Below are 18589 nucleotides of genomic sequence, written 5' to 3' on the forward strand. Positions count from 1 at the left end.
TCGTCATGAGAAAGCAATTTCGGAAATTGCGAGTAGTCGACGCGAAACGTATTTTCGCGACGCGGCATCACGGAAAGTGCCGTCGCGGATAGCGTAGATGAAAGAAACCAACAACGTATCAAATAGTCTGTGAACGACTTCCAAAATCTTCTCGTCTGATAAAATCGACTTATCGACTCGGAAGTTGAGCGCCCCATGAGTTAGATACTTCTCCCTCCTCTCTAAGGGGGGGCTGCCATACAAATGAAACACAAATTTCTGCATTGCTCGAGAATTAATCAAGCAAATGAAACCAAATTTGGCATGTGGAGGTTTTAGGGTCCGAAGCATATCAAAATAGCTTTGAATTTCACCCAAAAATAATGAATTGCTTTTTCCCCAACCTAATCTTGGTGCGAAAGGAGGGAGTCTTACGGTATGGATCGGATTTCCGCGATGAATCAAATTCCAATAGCCACTATTCCGACAGGAACGAAATCAGATAACTACACAGATCTGCTGAATAGTACCGTGATTCATCTGCGGAGGACAAAATAGATGGAAAATTTGTCTGTCAGCAAGGTAATGCCGCGATTCAAGTAAGCAAGAGGTCTACGGCAGGGTTTTCCTAGAGAGACGTTCAGGTTATGGAATAGCCAGCTTGTAGTCTAGACCTGCATTCCATTGAAAATCTTAGAAGGATCTTCGCGAGATGTGTTTACAGTAGCGGCCGGTAGTTTCAAATAGTTTGTCAGCAGAAAACATGTGTATGTGACGAGGGTTACAAGAATTCACAAATAATCCTAAGGGGCTTCCCACATACCACGTGGACAACTTTAGGTGGTGCGGAGGGGGGGGGGTTGTTAGAGGTTACGTGAGTCCACGTGCTTGCCCATGGTGAGGGGGGTAGGGGTTATGAATAATGTCCACGTGGACACGCTCAATAAGTATAGTATAAATGAAGTCTGAAATTTATTCTGCATTTTCAAGTTTTTTTTAAAACTATCCATCCTTAGTACTTAGTTTTACATCTTGTTTGGCATTAAATTACATTTTCCGTAGAACAGCTACCAAACTGTCGGCAAAGTCTGCAGTGTGCGGGGACTCTAATAGTGATAGATTGCCAAGACTGCCAAGAGGATCATAGGAGAATATAAACTCAAGCCAGAAAAAGTCAACATAAAGGGTGTGTCACATCAAATTGCATCAAGGAAAAAACGCTGTAGAAATTTAATTTTTAGGAATTATATATTCAGCTTTCGCTTATAATCAGATAAGAGTGTATAGATCACGTTGGCCATGCTTCACTGTCAATTTTTCGTAAATTTGGAAAAATGTTGTCGAACGAAAAAGAGCGTCGTGAATTAATCCTGCGCATCCATTTCGAGAATCCGGAGTTGTCACATCGGGACATCGGTAAGATGCTGGGAATCGTCCAATCCACGGTCAGCAGAGTACTAAAACGATACTTCGAGAACCTAACCATCGACCGGAAGGCGAAGAACGGCAAAAATGGATGCTCCGTCAGTGAAGAAGATCACAAGCGCGTAGTTAAGCAGTTTAGACGTGATCCGAGAAGTTCGGTCCGGGATGTCGCCAATAAGCTGAATTTGTCAAGTTCATTCGTCCAGCGGACCAAGCAGCGGGAGGGCCTGCGTACATACAAGGTTCAGAAGGCTCCTAACCGCGACGAAAGGCAAAACATGGTGGGGAAGACGCGAGCCCGGAAGCTGTACACCGAAATGCTGACGAAGCCGCATTGCCTGGTAATGGACGACGAAACCTACGTCAAAGCGGACTTTCGTCAGCTGCCGGGCCTGTTGTTCTTCTCCGCAGAGGACAAATTCAGCGTTCCGGAGGAGATTCGCAAGCAGAAACTATCCAAGTTTGCCAAAAAGTACATGGTGTGGCAAGCGATCTGCTCTTGCGGAAAGCGGAGCGCCCCCTTCGTGATGACCGGCACGGTGAACGGGCAGGTTTACCTTAAGGAGTGCCTACAGAAGCGCTTACTACCACTATTGAAGCAGCACGAGGACCCGACCATCTTCTGGCCGGATCTCGCTTCGTGCCACTATTCAAAGGACGTGTTGGAGTGGTACGAAGCCAACGGGGTCACCTTCGTGCCAATAGAAATGAACCCGCCCAACGCGCCGGAGCTTCGCCCAATAGAGAAATATTGGGCGATTATGAAGCAGGCCCTCCGGAAGAACCCAGAAGTTGTCAAATCGGAGGCGGACTTCAAGAGAAAATGGATTTCTGTTAAAAAAAAAAACTACAACCTGACGTTGTACAGAACCTTATGGACGGGATAAAGAGGAAGGTGCGAGCATACGGGCTTGGGCTCGAAGTATGAATAAAAAGAAAATGCCAAAAGTTGTTTAATAGTTTTCAAAAGGATCGGTCTACTGGGCGAATTTCTACAGCGTTTTTTCCGTGATGCAATTTGATGTGACACACCCTTTATTTAGAAGGAACTTCTTTTTAAAACGAATACTGGTTTATTGTTGCAGGAGTTACGAAAGATTCATTTTTTAGTATGCAGCTATTAATGGAATTCGATCATTTTTTTTTGTATTTTTCTGGACACTTTGCAGATCTAACGAGGTGTGTATTAAATTTGTTGTCCTGTTGTTTTTCCAAAAAAAAAAACACCTTGCAGTACGTCATCCATCACGACACAACCGTATTTCATCAGCAAATCCTTGCATCCTTGAGCGTTCCATTCATTCCAGGTTTTACTTCGCATTACGGTTCAATACAACTAGTGACGCGACATTTCTCAAACCTGCCCCCTTCATTTGTTTTTTTCATTATATGCCAACAAACTGCTATCTTTTTAATATAATGGTTTTGATTCTCCAAAAACTTTATCAAATATCGTATTTCAATCAGACAGCAGACTTTCAAGCTATGATTCTCTAAGAATCGTAAGAATCGGTTAGTATTAGAATTTGTCACAAGATATCATAAGATATATAATGATCTGCTCGAGACACATACCACGTGGACAGAAAAAGCACGATTATACACTCCCCCCTCCCCCTCCGCGGACAAGCATGGACATTTTCATACCCCTCCCCCTGTTGTCCACGTGGACATTTTTGCTTATTTAATTAGAATAATCGAGAAAATAAGTGGATTGCGCTTACATTAAATTTTAATTCAATTTAAGTTTTTTTTTAGAATTTTACTAACTGTACCCTGCCACGCTTTGGCTATCTAGTATGCCAACACGGAAACGCACAATGTACAGTTGAACAATCCGCACCAGAATCTACATCACACAATTCCAAAGATTGATCTTGAGCAACGCCAATCGAATAAAATTAAATGGATTTAAAATCTTTATCGGATACAATTTTAGTTCACGATTTTTTAAACACTTGCTAAAAAAAATGTTGCTACCACATAGAATACGTATTCAATACCAGAAAGTTGATTTAGGCTCACTGTTTTACTTCAGGAGTGTGCTCATTCCATCTGAAAATCTTAAAGCTTCCTGAGGGGTGGGCAGTAGCAATAACAATCCTTGAAGTGGATTTTATATTGTGTCATAATATGAGCTCCATCAATGGCGAACTTTTCGGGTTTATGAAGCGCACAAAAACAAACAGAACAATTTTATATGCATAGATTTTTTTCATCAATTAAAAAGGACTTCAAGAAAAGAAAAGATGGAATAGAGACCATGCACTGATATCTAAAGATCTTCATTTCATAAAGGATTGAGGAGTAAAGGGTCGAAATTTCTATGCGATTTCGAAACACCTGTACTTTCGATATAAATCATGACATGAAGTTTAAAAAACTAAATTAAAGTAGTCTACAAAAGTTTGAGCGTCGCGCGCGAGACACAGATATAAAGGATATTAAATTGAAAGTTTTTTTTAAGTGCCGGTCTAGGAATTTTTCGTAAAGGAAATTTTCTCGATTTCTCTGAATGAGGGTATTCAAAGTCAATCTAAAACAAGGCTGGCGGTTGGACTTGTGCTCTGGTGGACCACTTGGCTGCAAGGGCCTCGTCGGGACCGTATCGGCTCTGTGGCGGACATGACTGAGTATTGGCTTTTTTGGACATTGCAATTTTTTGAACTTATATCTGTAAATAAAATCAGTTCGTTTTTCATGTTTGCTAAACTGATTTCAATGTTGAAAAAAAAAATTATCTTTTAGATAACTCGTCTTGCTCAAACCTCTGTAGGGGAAGGAGGCGGGACCATCATCATCAAAGACAAAAAATTCAGCATTTTCAAACTACAAATTTCTGGTTTATGGATATCGTACGTACATATTTTAGTTTAATGTGTATATGCGTTGTAGACAAAAGACATTGCATAAAAAGATAAAACGTTTGCTTTTAAAGTTGCAATAAATTTAAAAAATATATTCACAATAACAATCCAATCAACCTGTTTTTTCGCTTTCATTTGCTTCATAGAATGTTTCAGTAGAACTATTTTCTACAGAGGTATTCTCTATCGAATGATCCGTTTATCCTTTAATTTTGAATCATGAAATGAACGCATCGCAAATCGATGGTCAAATCTGCCCACTGCAAACATGAAAATATTCCAGCTGTTGCTTCGACAAATGCATTATTTTATAACAGAGTTATAGCGTTTCAAAAATCATTGAAAAATTTCGATGTCGCATTTTGCTCCTCTATTTTTTTTCGTCGAGTGTAGTTTTTTGCCCACTCCGGAGTACGATTGGTCACAGGAAATGTCGATTCATTCACACACTCGCTTCACTTTAAGTCAACAGCGCAATGCAAAACGTTTTCCACAATAGTTCCGGGAATTTTCAGAGGGCGCATTAGAAATATTTTCAATGTATATTTTTTAATTTTTCAACTGTTTATTGACCATTGTCTAGATGGCTTTCAAAATGCTCGCGGGGAAAAACTACCACCCCTATTCTGTATTTCGATCGGTTCGAAATATTTCGATCGACTTGATAAAATTCCATTCTGTATTCCGTTCAAGTTGTTCTTGCATTTCGTTCAATCTGCTTCTCTTCGAACCTTTGAATGGGCAAAAATATAGGGAATGCAAAATTATATCTTGAACGAAATGATGGTTTCGAACGAAATGCAAATTCGGCGGAATGCAGAATCGGTGTATACATCAGAAAACTCACGACTCATTGATTTTTTTACTAACTTTGCCCGAAAAGTTATTTTTAACCGCTAAATTCCTTATCAAGACATCACTTATCAAATTCGAACAGTTTACTAAAGAACACTTCAACGCCAAATTAATCAGCCGTTCCCTTGATCCTCCCCATTTTCTAAAAAAATTGTACATTTTTGGTTTGAAATCTGCTGCCCGATTGAAATAAGTTTTTGAGAAATCAATCAATCAAAAATCAAAAACATGAAGAAATGATTCAGGCCAAGCGTTCGGAAAATCGAACAGCAACTTTGATAATTTTTCATGGCTTTGGAAAGCTACCATATAATAAGGTTTTAGCATCAAATGATAGCTCAATTTATTAGCTATCAATTACCATCAATTTCATTCAATTTTGTATAACTTTATTGGACAATAAATTCGGATTAAAGCAATTATGTGCGAAAAGTACATAACCTCACAAACGAGGTATGGCTATTAAATAACGAGACTGGTTACGAAAAAGGGTTATATTTTAAAAATTACGGTACAACGATATGCTCCCCTTCAATATACTCCCCTTGGCTTCTCACACACCTTTCCATACGTTTTTTTCATTGTTCGAAGCAGTGCTGAAACCCTTCTTTTGTGATGGCGTTCAAAAGCCGCGTCGCTTTTTCATTTGCCTCTTCTACGGACTGAAATCGGGTACCTTTTAACACGGATTTGATCTTGGGGAATAGAAAAAAGTCGCATGGGGCTAGATCTGGCGAGTACGGGGCATGTTCGAGCACTGGAATGCCCTTATCGGCTAAAAATTGCTTCACCGACAGCGCGTTATGGACTGGTGCGTTGTTGTTCGTGTTTGTCGTCACACATGATTTCCGACGCGCACTACAAACCACGTTCCATTCAAACCACTGCTGCTCGCAAACTACTATAGTGACAAAAATGTGTTTTCGTACGTTTATAGCTGACACTTCAAGCTATCGAATGCACTATTCGTTTTTCCCCAACCGCTCTAGGGCGAAGTCTCGTTATTTAATAGCCATACCTCGTAACCTAATAAAAAACAAAACCTTCTAAAATGCAAAAAAATGTAAACTTTCATACAGTATTACTTTGATAAAAGAACACACATTGTGATGTAGAAAAAAACCCATTGGATTGTACCTCCTACAGGATCATAAATGTAGGTTTTAGCCAATGTTTCTGTTTGGCGATTTTTCGGGTTTTTTTGTCATTTCCCGGAAAACGGAAGGACGGGAAAAAATAATTCTTGAAGATTTGGGTTTCTGTAACGCCAATAATCAAAATTACACCAATGGAGCTCGTTAAAAAAATAATTTTTACAGCTTGGTCGTTAATGGGTTAAACTGCTGAGAAAACTTTCTCATAAATTAAATAGAATACCGAAAACTATTATATCTGTTGGAAAAAATATTGTATACAAGTTGTTAAGTAGCTGATCCGAAATCAGGTGATAGAGGATCGTATTTGATGAAAAAAAAATCTTCCACGCTTATGGTCAAATCTCATCTACGAAATAATTATTGAACTTTTCCTTCAGACCGTTTTTTTGCCTTAAACTGACTTTAATTCAAAAATCACGCTGCTTAGCACGATCCAATTGCTTTCAGTTGAGAAAATTGTGCATAAATTATGTTGTGAATCATTTAAATTTTTGCAAGATAAAATAAAGGATCACAGTGTAGTTTCAATGAAAGAATTGTAGAATGGTTGGACAGCTTCAATTTGGTTGATAGAAACAATCCAGTTTATCATGCATGTTTGGAAAATTCATAAAGACCTATAAAAGTACCAAAATTTAAGTTTCATCTTTACCTCCAAAAGTTACTTGGTTCCATTGATTTAAATGTTTTACAACTGCATTCTACGCAAAATTTTCCTATCTTTCAATTGAGTAGCATAATTATTCTAAGTAGCGTACTTTCTAAATTAGAGTCAGTTCAAGACATAAAATTCTACTCAAGAAAAGTTCAACAACTCTATTTGAGAATAGACTAAATGCGTAGAATTTTTTCATCAAATATGATCCACCATCACCTCCTGAAATATTTCGAATCAGCCACTTAATTCCACGAAATTTTTTATCAGAACACTGGTGGTTGCGTTTAAAAAAAAATTCTTCCCGTCCACGTGGACTCGATCTATACCCCCTCCCCCCTCTCCGTGGACAAGCGTGGACATTGTCTTACCCCCTACCCCCCCTAAAGTTGTCCACGTGGTATGTGGACAGCCCCTAAGGGATGTTTTGATGCGAAATTCAACAACGGAAATATCAAGACTACATAAATGGAATTTGGAAGAAACCGAATAGCGATACAAATTAACTGTTAGGATATAGTGAAAAACTTGAAAAAATAGGAAAAAAACACGACTTCTAATAAAGCCAATTTGCTTAATTTTTTTTTACAATGCCGTTTGAATTAGGATAACAATCGGGATAAAACGGGATAACCGTTAAAGGTCCGATAATATAACATAAACTTTAAATATAGACAAAACAACAATAAACAATTTCCTTGATCCAAAAACATGCACAAAATATCCACGTGGACTTGAGGGGAGGGGATTAGTAAATGTCCACGCTTGTCCACGGAGGGGGAGGGGGAGTCTAAAATCATGCTTTTTCTGTCCACGTTGTATGTGGACGGCCCCCAAACAACTTGCTTGACTAAGTTTCGAACCAAATTTTTAAAATTATTCTGAAAAGTGATAAACCTCGTTATTCACATAACTATGGAGAATAGAGTTGGGACGTTCTATGTTAAAATAATCATTATATTGGAAGTTCTATCAAATGCTATAGTTATGAAATTTTAGCTGATCCTAAAATAAAAAATGAAAGTGTGCTTATAGGAATTTCCCACGCTGTATACTTTAGGGTGAGAGAGTCCAAAAAAATTGCAATAGATAAAATCGATAACATAATAATGAAATTAAATGAAAAACGAGGAATTCTTCTGTGGATCAGTTAGTTTATTAGTATTTACATCAGCTCTTAACTCGTTGCACATAAATACAAATGGTCGGTATAACAAACTTCATTTAAATCTCAACGAATCGTAACACTAACATCTCTACACTCATGTCTACTTCATGTGTATGTGTACAAGTAATCAAATGATATTAAATTTGTTTGGCTATTATCTTATTATTTCGTTGCCTACTCTGATTCCGAAAATACGACTGTAATGAAATTGTTATGTAATTAAATTTTAGCGAAAAAATGTTTGTCGTGTTATGTTAACGTACATTTTAATTACATTCTATTTTGGCGGGAGAAACACTGGTGCCATCTGGATGCCATTTGGATACATCGATGATTATTCGAATGGTTCCGAGATGTGCAAGATAGAATAAATGGTAGATGAAAATTAGGGGAAGTGGGGGCATAGTGGTCATCCTAAGGAATATGTCTATTTCCAGCGTCCACATATCGCTACTATTTCCGTTTTTCTAAGAATATTATAGTTCAAATCATTGTTGTTAAAGATAGCATACGGCTTCTACTGTAAAAAATTAAAATAGTACGTTTTTCATCATTAGCAAAAAGGTGAAAAATCGAATTTTTTTTTGCTTGGAGGTAAAGTGGTCACCTAGTAGGGGCAAAGTGGTCACTCGCACATATCTAGCTAAATGGGATGAATTTATGCGTTTTTTGTTCAAATTTGTACAAATCCTATTCGATATAGTAGGTCCATGTATGAAATAAGCTTGGTCTATTCACCTAGAGTCTCAATTTAAATTTTCTCATGCATACAAAAACTTTGTAAGAAACACATAACGTTCCGCAGAATGAGGCTTAGTTTAGTTGGAATTGTATATTTTTCCAGGGTCAAAGCCACAAAAGGAACATCTTCAAGAGTAGAATGTGATGAGCTTTATTAAACAGAACATTGCAAGTCGTTAAGCACCTCTTTGCTCCCAAACATCAACATAATTTCTATGCTAATTAACCGCTGAGATTGAATAAAATATCTGTTCAAATTTGAACAGTCGTCCAAACTGATGATTTGTTCAACATATCAGATTGAATAAACTGAATTTCACTAGAAATTCCGTAGATACCATGCGCACAGAACTACGGCCGAATGACTATCGAGAGAGCAATTTCTGTTTTTATTTATATTTTGACGTGCGAAATCCATAGTCGACAGTTATACTACCAAACAAGCAGGTGACCAATTTGCCCCCACTGCCCCTACTGGTTTGGCTAATTTTGAAGCGACAGTACGGAACACGGTATACTATGTTTACTATGTGTACTATCAATATTTTGTTTACTTTTCAGCCGGCTATCACCATAGCGACGTCAGTAAACAAATATGAGCACTGTCGTTATAATAACCTCTACGCGAGGAACTACACAAGCTTCACTTCTTGCCATGCTAGTGTCTATTTTGAAACATCTATTATCCGCCTGTTTTAAAGGTTGAGCCATCCATTGGTTTGTTTTTTAATCATGTATCATTTTGACATTGACAACTGTACTATGCTTAAAACATTGATAGGAATTATTTTTAAAAATTAACACAAGCATTGAAAGAATCATTCGAAAATAGTGCAGAGTTATATTCACAGTGGAAGTATTGCTTTTTTTTTATTATATTAAAACACTGTTCAATATTTTTCAACGTGTGTTGCTTCATATAAAATGTCATTCAAACGACATAGCTATATAGTTTACAGAAGAAACCAACAGATGGCTTACTCGTTTTAAGTGTAAAACGGCTCGTAAATATTGAACGTGTATTCTGATATTGAAAAGTTTGTCACTATTTCGTATGAAATCTAAAAATTTTGATATTCATTGTGCAATGTTGACCAATAATGTATTCCGCACAACCTTCAATATAATCTTCAAACGATTCAATTTAATTGCACAAACCCGACTGTTGCGCAATAATATTGTACGTGCATGGGCCGTTCAAGTTGAAACCTGAGACAAGACCTGACAACAAGGATGTGTTCATTGTAAACAATTGATGATGAGTAATATCTGCTGTTTTATATAGTTTACGGTTTTTAGTAGGAGTTGTTTGAAACAATCGCTGAACACTCTATATGAGTTATTTTGCTCATTCTTCTAAAAAAATATGGCTCACCATATTTTCATTAGGTGATGCCAGTAGTGATTTATAGTCAAAAAGTACACATCGAATACGTCACAATGTGAGGTTAAATATTTGTAAACAACTCACCGTCATTACGATTGAAAACATTAATCGGTATCAGAATCATCAGGCGCAACTCGATAAGCCTGTTTGTGACGCATTTGTGTTTTGGGAATTGGAATGAACGAAATTTGATAAAAAATTATTAGAATAACTTTTCGACATTCAATCCCCGTATTATTTAATTTTTTTTTGAACTGGAACAATGCGAATAAATTACAAACTGATGTAACAAACATATTTGTTAAATAATTATAGCCGATAGACATACATAAATTTTTTAACATTCTTCGTGAATATTTGCTTTTGCTGGTTACTGTCAGAAGTAACCAATCAACTGCTAGCTCGGATTTGACAGGAATTTGGCCCGCTATTGTTAGGTCTTGTCTTAGGCCGAAACAAGAGGGATAGCTACTAATACTTATACTACCTATCTAGATTTCTAATTATATCATATAATCCGGAAGTTTTTGGCAGACCCCCTTTTTTTCCATTGACGCTGGAGACTGAATCATATTTGGTGATATTAAAGTTAGTTTTGACACCGTTAGCTCTATTGCACTGATATACTTTTGTTCTTTTTCTGTTGTATTTCAGCAGTGATATCACGGGTGCCTTTACTGGTAGATTATCGGTGGTAGATGGCTTCCACATCGGGGGAAATCCACTGGCACTGGAGGCAGATCAACGTGGTTGCCAATGTGAATAACGAGATTCATGCCGATCAGAATATGGAACTGGAAGTGACAGTGGAATAGCCAGTAGCCTGTGAAAAAAAATTATTGTGTTATTATTGCTTTGGGGCTTTTAGACCGTCACAGTCATGCCTGGGTTATCTGCTCTAAACCGCAACACAACGTAACCGTTGTTCGGCACTGCCACATTATCCTTGAGCGGTGGATCGTTGAATCTTCTGTTCAGCAAACCTCGACGGTCCAAATCGAGCGCATGGTTAAGATTGATTTTCCTCACGTTAGAGTCCGGTGAACGACCCATACCGATCACATTGAACGCATGACCGTGTAAATGAAACGGATGACTAAGGTTGGCTTGTTGAACTGAAAGAGGCCACAGAACGTTGTCTGGTCAAGACTACAGGGGGGGAATAAGGGAATCGACAGTTACCTTCGTCCACGAGTACAATTTCCACGATCGCATCCAGGGGGATGTCGATCATGTGGGTACACCTACAGTTATCTCCACACTGGGCAGGTCGTCTATCACCGTTGCAGAATTGTTCCGCTGGGATGTCTTCTCTTTGCGACAGCATTGGAGATGGCGCTGGCACATAGGAAATCTCATCGATCAACGAGATCACATGATCACCATCCGGGGCAACTGAAGAGTTGAAATATAATAAATAAAGTTCCTACACGTATACCCCCTTGCTGCGTTTTCTGGGCAGGTTTAGATGGGGTTTTAGATGTTTTACTTCCCTTGTTCACGGAAGGTTGTGTAATTCCGGAAATGGAGATGACAGCCTTTAACATAACAGCGGGTTGCGCACAGGGATTAGGGTATACCCTAGGGGTGCGGACAAACAATTCACATGAACCTTCTATAGGGTGCGGATAGGTAAGCTGTGGAACACTGGATGGAAGAATACTGCAACATTGCATCCCAAGCAAGAAAGAGATATGTTTGGCTTTAAGGTAGCAGGGAAGCACCCACAAAGTACAGCCATTTCGAGGGTGCTACTTTGAGATGGTAGTAGGAATGGAGAATTAATCCTCTAACTTTAACTGAGTAGCATTGTAATCACATGTGGTATCTGTTAAATATTTGTAGTCTTTCGTCATTCTCTATCGTACATACTTACGTCATATAATTTGAAGTGTATTCTAGTAGATATATCACAAAGGAACTGACTTCCGGGGATTTGGTAATAGACGTAGTAGTAATTCGTTCAAAATTCTTATATCGTACTTATATAGGGTTTCGGATGCATTGTCTAAATTCCAAAACATTCGTTCATTTATTAATGTCAGACACATATCAGCATTGTAATGACTGTGAGTGGCGTTTGACTTTACAATGTCTTGCTAAATTGATGTAAACGGGCAGACAGTGTTAGTGACAATACGAGTTCCTAGAATGTGTTAGTAACTTTGGGTTCAGTTGATACACGGCATCCATGTATTGTGAAGTATACGCCCAACGAACGTGACAGAACCATATGTGTTCATATATTTACAACCACGCTATGAACACGGAGTATGTAGAATATTGGAATTTCTTTCAATTCCAAATGTGTGATATTGAGGAAAGGGTACTGGAATGTAAACATTTAGCCAAAAGAGTAGAACCTGATGCGAGAGTAGTGCCGCCATCAGCTCGGCTCATATGTACATGAGTCCATAGGGTGTACTTGAAAATGTGCTTGTTGAACTCAAAACATCTCTTAAAATTTTACCACTCATTGGGTGAAGCCAAATACGAAACGCGCTCGTTGTGTGTAAATTTCGACTTATGCATGAGTTCAACCGCAGCAGGAAAATAGTTTTTCACCTGTGGTTACCACGGGAAAAGGTTGTTTTTGTTGCTGTTGTCTCAACCGCTCATTTCACAAATCAACTGAAAATACTCACCTAAGAATTTGTTGTACGTGTTGGGCGTAAACAGTTCCTCCACCCGGTAGAAGTAGAATCGGAACGGGAGGAAAATCTTCACATCCGGTCGCTCGGTCAGGACAGCTTTGTCGATCTTTTTGGCACTTCGAAGATTACTGACACAAATCGCGTCCGGTCGCGGCATATTGCAGACGGCGTCGAGCGGATTCAGCACCTGGTGATGATTTGGATTTTCCGATTGACGGGGGAGAGGGTGGAAAAAGACAATATAAATCCGATTAGTTAACAAGTTTTCTATGGTTGGGTTTTTGGAGATTACGTTTCGGAAAGCGTGAACCAAAGAAGGGTGGAAGTTGAAGGCTGTTTCAGGATACCATTTAGTGTTATCTTCAATTTTTCCGTGTTCTATTGGCATCATCATTCAAAAACATTTGATATTCATAGAGAAGCCTCTTTAAAACAGGCTTTTGAAGCAGTGGGATTGTTTTCTGTACCTATTTCCATTTGTACCATTTGTGTTTCTATTAATCTATTTTGTTTTTATGCACAAGATAGTTATCAGTTTATGAAAAATGAGCAAGTTTCTGGAACGGATAATAGTTGTTCTCGTATACAAATTTTAATGAAATGATTGATTGATTGATTGAATGAACAGTTTGATACGTTTTAATCAAAGACTTGCTACAATTTAATGTAAATTGCGTTTCACAACTATAGAACCACTATTTTTTTCTGAGTTTTCAGGATATGTAAGAAGTTGGTTGAATTGAAGTATATTGTGTAGGATATAATAACTATCTTCATTTAAAAAACTGGTCATTTGAACTTTATTGTTGTGTTCAGGCGCCAAACCATTGAAAAAACAGGAAGTGGGTTATATCTATGGTATAACCGCAAGGGTGACTATCGTTGATTTAGAGATCATTTGTTTGAAGTTGAATCTAAATCCATTTTTAATGAATGAATAAATGAATATTTGAGGGACTTCGAAAACGAGAGCGTTACGTTGGAAGCTCAAGGTTTTATGCTTCCAATATTGGGTACAAAAATCCATAAGCTTTCCTGCTAACTGCACTGGATTGACAAATCACAAAACCAAATGTATGTGGTCGCATTATTATATGGATAGAAAACATTAAAATAAACTCGCATGAATGTATTTTTAATTCCCAGGGGAACTGGCAAATTATTTTCCAGCAACTATTAGATTTTTCCAGATTTTTCTCGATACTCGAAGCCCTCCAGTGGTTAATGCTAACTCGATAACCACCTGTTAATAGCACTTGATTGAAAAATATTTGGTCACAGTGCTACATGGATAGAAACCATTAAAATAAACTCTTTCGCATGAATGTATTTTTCAATTACCAGGGGAACTGGCAGATTATTTTTCAGCAACGATTAGATCTTTCCGGAATTTCCTCGATGCTGAATGGTATCCAAATGAAAATGCTCCTTTCAGTTTGGCCTGCAAAAAACTTTTCTGAACTCTCATCCATCAAATTTGGAGCCCTGAAAAGGGCCATTGATTATATGCTAAGCTAATATAGCACGCTCTCCTTGGATACGATGGGCCAGCTGGATGTCCCTGGGCATGATGTGACGCGTTTTGCATGGATAGCACACAAATTGGTATCTTCGAATAGGCCTCCTGCAGCGTCATATATAAGCTTACTGTATACTTTCTTCGATGTTATTCGTTTCTCTCTCTGGGTAAGCAACGAATATAATAAGGGTGTGGTTTACATTCTATACTTTATGGTTTATAAAATGACGCTTCCTTTGCTTTCGTTCATTTCTTACTCTACTCTCGCACCGTGAGGACTCGTTTGTTTGGGACCAAGCAGACAGCTCGTTAGTCTTTTGGTGGTAAGGCACCACGAAAGCAGCTCGGATAAGCGCACCAGCCGCAGGAAGCGTGAAGAAGCCACATCGTTATCGACCGGGAACTTTGCGTGAAATTCTTCGCTATCAGAAGTCGATCGAATTGTTGATTCGCAAGCTACCTTTGCAGTATTTGGTTCGTGGAATTGCTCAGGACTTCAAAACCGACTTGCGCTTCCAAAGTTCCGCGGTTATGACGCTGCAGGAGGCCTATTCGAAGATACCAATTTGTGTGCTATCCATGCAAAACGCGTCACATCATGCCCAGGGACATCCAGCTGGCCCATCGTATCCAAGGAGAGCGTGCTATATTAGCTTAGCATATAATCAATGGCCCTTTTCAGGGCTCCAAATTTGATGGATTAGAGTTCATAAAGTTTTTTACAGACCGAACTGAAAGGAGGATTTAGCGAAAATCGTGGTGTCGATGATAATTCGATACCGATAGGTGCCATGGATATGGATTTGATAGTGAAGAATATGAAATACATGACATGATGTAGTGAATATTTCCCCATATCGAAGAAATCACTTTGATGAAATTGCATTAGAAAATTATTTGTGTACGAATGCCGCAATCGATAGTCGACTCAAATTTGCGCTGGGTAATTTCCTCGGAGGACTCGATTCCTCCTTTGAGCATTAATAATCTCTTTCTGGCAAAACGAAGTGTTATGAATTACATTTTTCGAAAGATAAAATGAAGACGTTTTCTGCCAATTTCCTTCAACTTACAAACATCTCTTTCTCCCGTTTGTTGTTTTTGCGTTCGCTAATCCTTTCTCACAACACCCATTTCTCGTTTGAGAAATTGTTGAGTAATAAACATCGTTTGCCAGTGCGCGTAGAGCGGGAATTCCTTAAGATTCATTTCACCTCTAATAAATTTCCGAAAGACGTTGATCGCACTTGATTGAAAAATCCAAAACGAAATGTATTGGCCGCAGCATTATATGAGTAGGAAGCAAATAATCGCTCGAAAATTACATGATTTTTGCGATGGGAAAAATTTTCCGTTTTTCATGTTATGCATCCAATATTGGATACGAAAATTATCTACTGATGGGGAAAAATAATATTCAGAAGCTTTCCTGTCAATTGCGATTGATTGAAAAATCACAAAACCAAATGTATTTGGTTGCAGTGTTATATGGATAGAAAACATTAAAATAAACTCTTTCGCATGAATGTATTTTTCAATTCCCAGGGGAACTGGTAGATTATTTTTCAGCAACGATGATAGCAACGAGGGTTCCGCGTGTGTATGTGTGTGTGGCGGCTGCTCCGATGTTTCAAGCGGAACCGTGGCATCACTCTCCTCCTGATGGATTCCCTTCTGGCCTAAGGTGCACAAACAGGCTCTTGGCGACACCGTTCATCAGCGCTTTCAAGATAAACGAAGTTAGCTTCACCACAACAGCGACAACATGCTCCAATCGCTGTTCAATTATAACTGAGTGGGTTTACGAGCGGCGCTCGCTTATATACCGATTGGTGATTTCAATAGCCTGTTTTGAAAGCAATTTAAGGCTTAAATTTGAAACAAGTTTTTGGATGATTAAAAATTTATTACATTATTACATTGTTTTTTATGTAAAAACAGCAGAAATGATTCTGAAGTACTCCGTTGCACTTCTGGCTGTTCATTCATGCTGATGGTAAGCTACCTAAACCAGACCTTTTTGAGAAAACTCTCCCCAAGAAGTATGGTGTTCAGTAAAGTTGTAGTTGCAGATGTTGACAATATAGAAAAAAAAAATACAAGAATGATGTTATTGTCAGATTTAATCCTGAAAATCCTATCAGAAACCTAACAAAGACATTAGATTTGTATAGAAATTTGAACCAAGACAATTAGAACATCATAAGGAAAAGAACATCTCCTTATCGGTTCATAAAGCTCAGGAACACAACGTACAATATTGTTGAGTGTATGCTAGTTACCGTTCTGAATAGACCTGTTTAAGGCATATGATGCAGAAAACAGGTCTCAACTTTATGCACAGGTATTATTTGGTTGGTATTTTTAATAAATTCGTTCAATATGCTTTTAAGCTTTCTACTTTAGTACCTATTTAATTGAGAACATAAACAAATCATCGAATAAAATGCTTTTTAAATCAAGCGAATAAGAATCAAACTTCGGACACCATCTATAAAAAAATCACAACTGCGAAACACTTATCAAGCAATCACAGTAAACTGATAACGATGGCCCCCCCTCCCCCTCCCGGTACATGATTTGAGTGGTGCTGATTGGATCGAATTTATTTTGAATAAATTGAAGAAATATGATTGATTCCTTTTCTGCCGGGGAGTGAGGGTGAAAATTAACTCCTCCGCCCCGGGTGCAAAAGCTTTATTCGACGCCACTGAATGTAAGGATTAGGGATTCTTCAACATCGGCATCATCACGTAAATACACGGCATCATCACGTAAATACGATCGTTGCCCAGACATGGCATCAGAATCGTCATCGGTGATTTGAGCGTTCTGTTTGGCCAAGAGCAGTAGTTCAGATCGGTAAATGGAGGATTCCGAAAAAATGACCTAAGAATGATTTATTTCGCTGCCTCCAAGAACATGACCGTACGTATCATCATCTTTCAGGGAAGCCTTCCAATATAGTTACACATGGAGACTACTACAACAAACGGAATTGCATGAATATTGGAATACCCTAGAAGCAGTAATGAACAGTACAGTAGGGACCGTCGAAGGGTATCAATAACGAGGTCGATGGATCGCATAGTTTGACGACAAGTGCCGATTGATCGTCGGCCAGAAGAGACACTGCTTGAGACAGCGACAACGGATGAGGTCTCGATCGCGACGTTGTACCATAGGTGACAAGCTGATTTGTGAGAACTACCGCGCGATCATGTTTGTGAATGACCCCCTATACTACGCCCAGATACTATCGCCAATAGTAAGCAGCAGTTATCAGGTAGGACTCACGTGCGGTTGCTCGACGACGGAGCGCATTTTTACCCCGTGAGTTGCCTAGTGATGATTAGGATGCCCTCAAAACTTTTCGTTGTAAATAACATCCGGTACCGATGCCCGTGACGGTACCATCTTATTAGCACTAAGCAAGCAGATGTCGTCGGGAACTACACACATTCACCTGAAGCTGTGTTGATCGATGTTGAACGAGAAAAACGCTGCGCAGGAGCTAATGCTGCTGAAGACAATCCACTCCCGCTCGACGCTCGCCGGCAACGATGTTGCTTCGATGACCACCAAACGAGATGTGGTGAGAGGAACAGTTGCATCATGTTGGACCTCTTATGAGACGCGAAATTTTTACTCAAAACCGTTTCGTCCCACGAGCAGAAATGTGTCGGAATAAGGATGAGAGTATCTTGACGAACGATCGTAAGGTGACCCAAAGGTGAAGTCAGGACTTCGATGAACAATCCGAATGGCGTACAGGTAGATGACCAAGATAACGACGGAAACGATTACGTTTGTGCAATGAATGATGAAAAAGTATCAACCAAGCGATAGGTGAAGCTAAGAATCACATCAAACAGCTGAAGAACGGGAATCGAATCCGAACCCCCGGCATAATAAAGTGGGACGCTAACCACTCGGCCACGGGAGGACAACTAAAACTCAGTATCTATAAAGTGGCAAAATCAGGTAGGATACGCTGGGCAGGACATGTTCATCGGAAATTCGGCGGATACGAGACGACGAGGGACGCAGGTTTTAACATGCAAGGCACGATTTTCACCAAATTCAGATAGTTCGTTTGCACCGCCGACGACGTGGATGTAATTGGAAGAAAGCTTGCGATTCCGAGTGTTTGGCGCATTTCGATAGATTCTAAACCGTTCG

At 38.9% G+C, this 18589-nt stretch overlaps 1 protein-coding gene across 1 annotated transcript in view; it reads right to left on the reverse strand.

Annotated features, from left to right (window-relative positions):
* Positions 1 to 7537: 7537 nt before the first annotated feature.
* LOC129764599 (uncharacterized) overlaps positions 7538 to 18589 on the reverse strand; it is a 339603-nt gene continuing 328551 nt past the window's right edge. Inside the window, exons 6-9 of the mRNA XM_055763825.1 lie at positions 12880 to 13075; positions 11417 to 11629; positions 11119 to 11349; positions 7538 to 11057 (exon numbers count right to left, since the gene is read on the reverse strand). Coding sequence (XP_055619800.1) covers positions 10909 to 11057; positions 11119 to 11349; positions 11417 to 11629; positions 12880 to 13075 — 789 coding nt within the window. The 3' untranslated portion in view covers positions 7538 to 10908. The remainder of the gene's footprint in view (positions 11058 to 11118; positions 11350 to 11416; positions 11630 to 12879; positions 13076 to 18589) is intronic.

This window comes from Toxorhynchites rutilus, chromosome 2 (genome assembly GCF_029784135.1).
Source record: "Toxorhynchites rutilus septentrionalis strain SRP chromosome 2, ASM2978413v1, whole genome shotgun sequence".
NCBI lineage: Eukaryota > Metazoa > Arthropoda > Insecta > Diptera > Culicidae > Toxorhynchites > Toxorhynchites rutilus.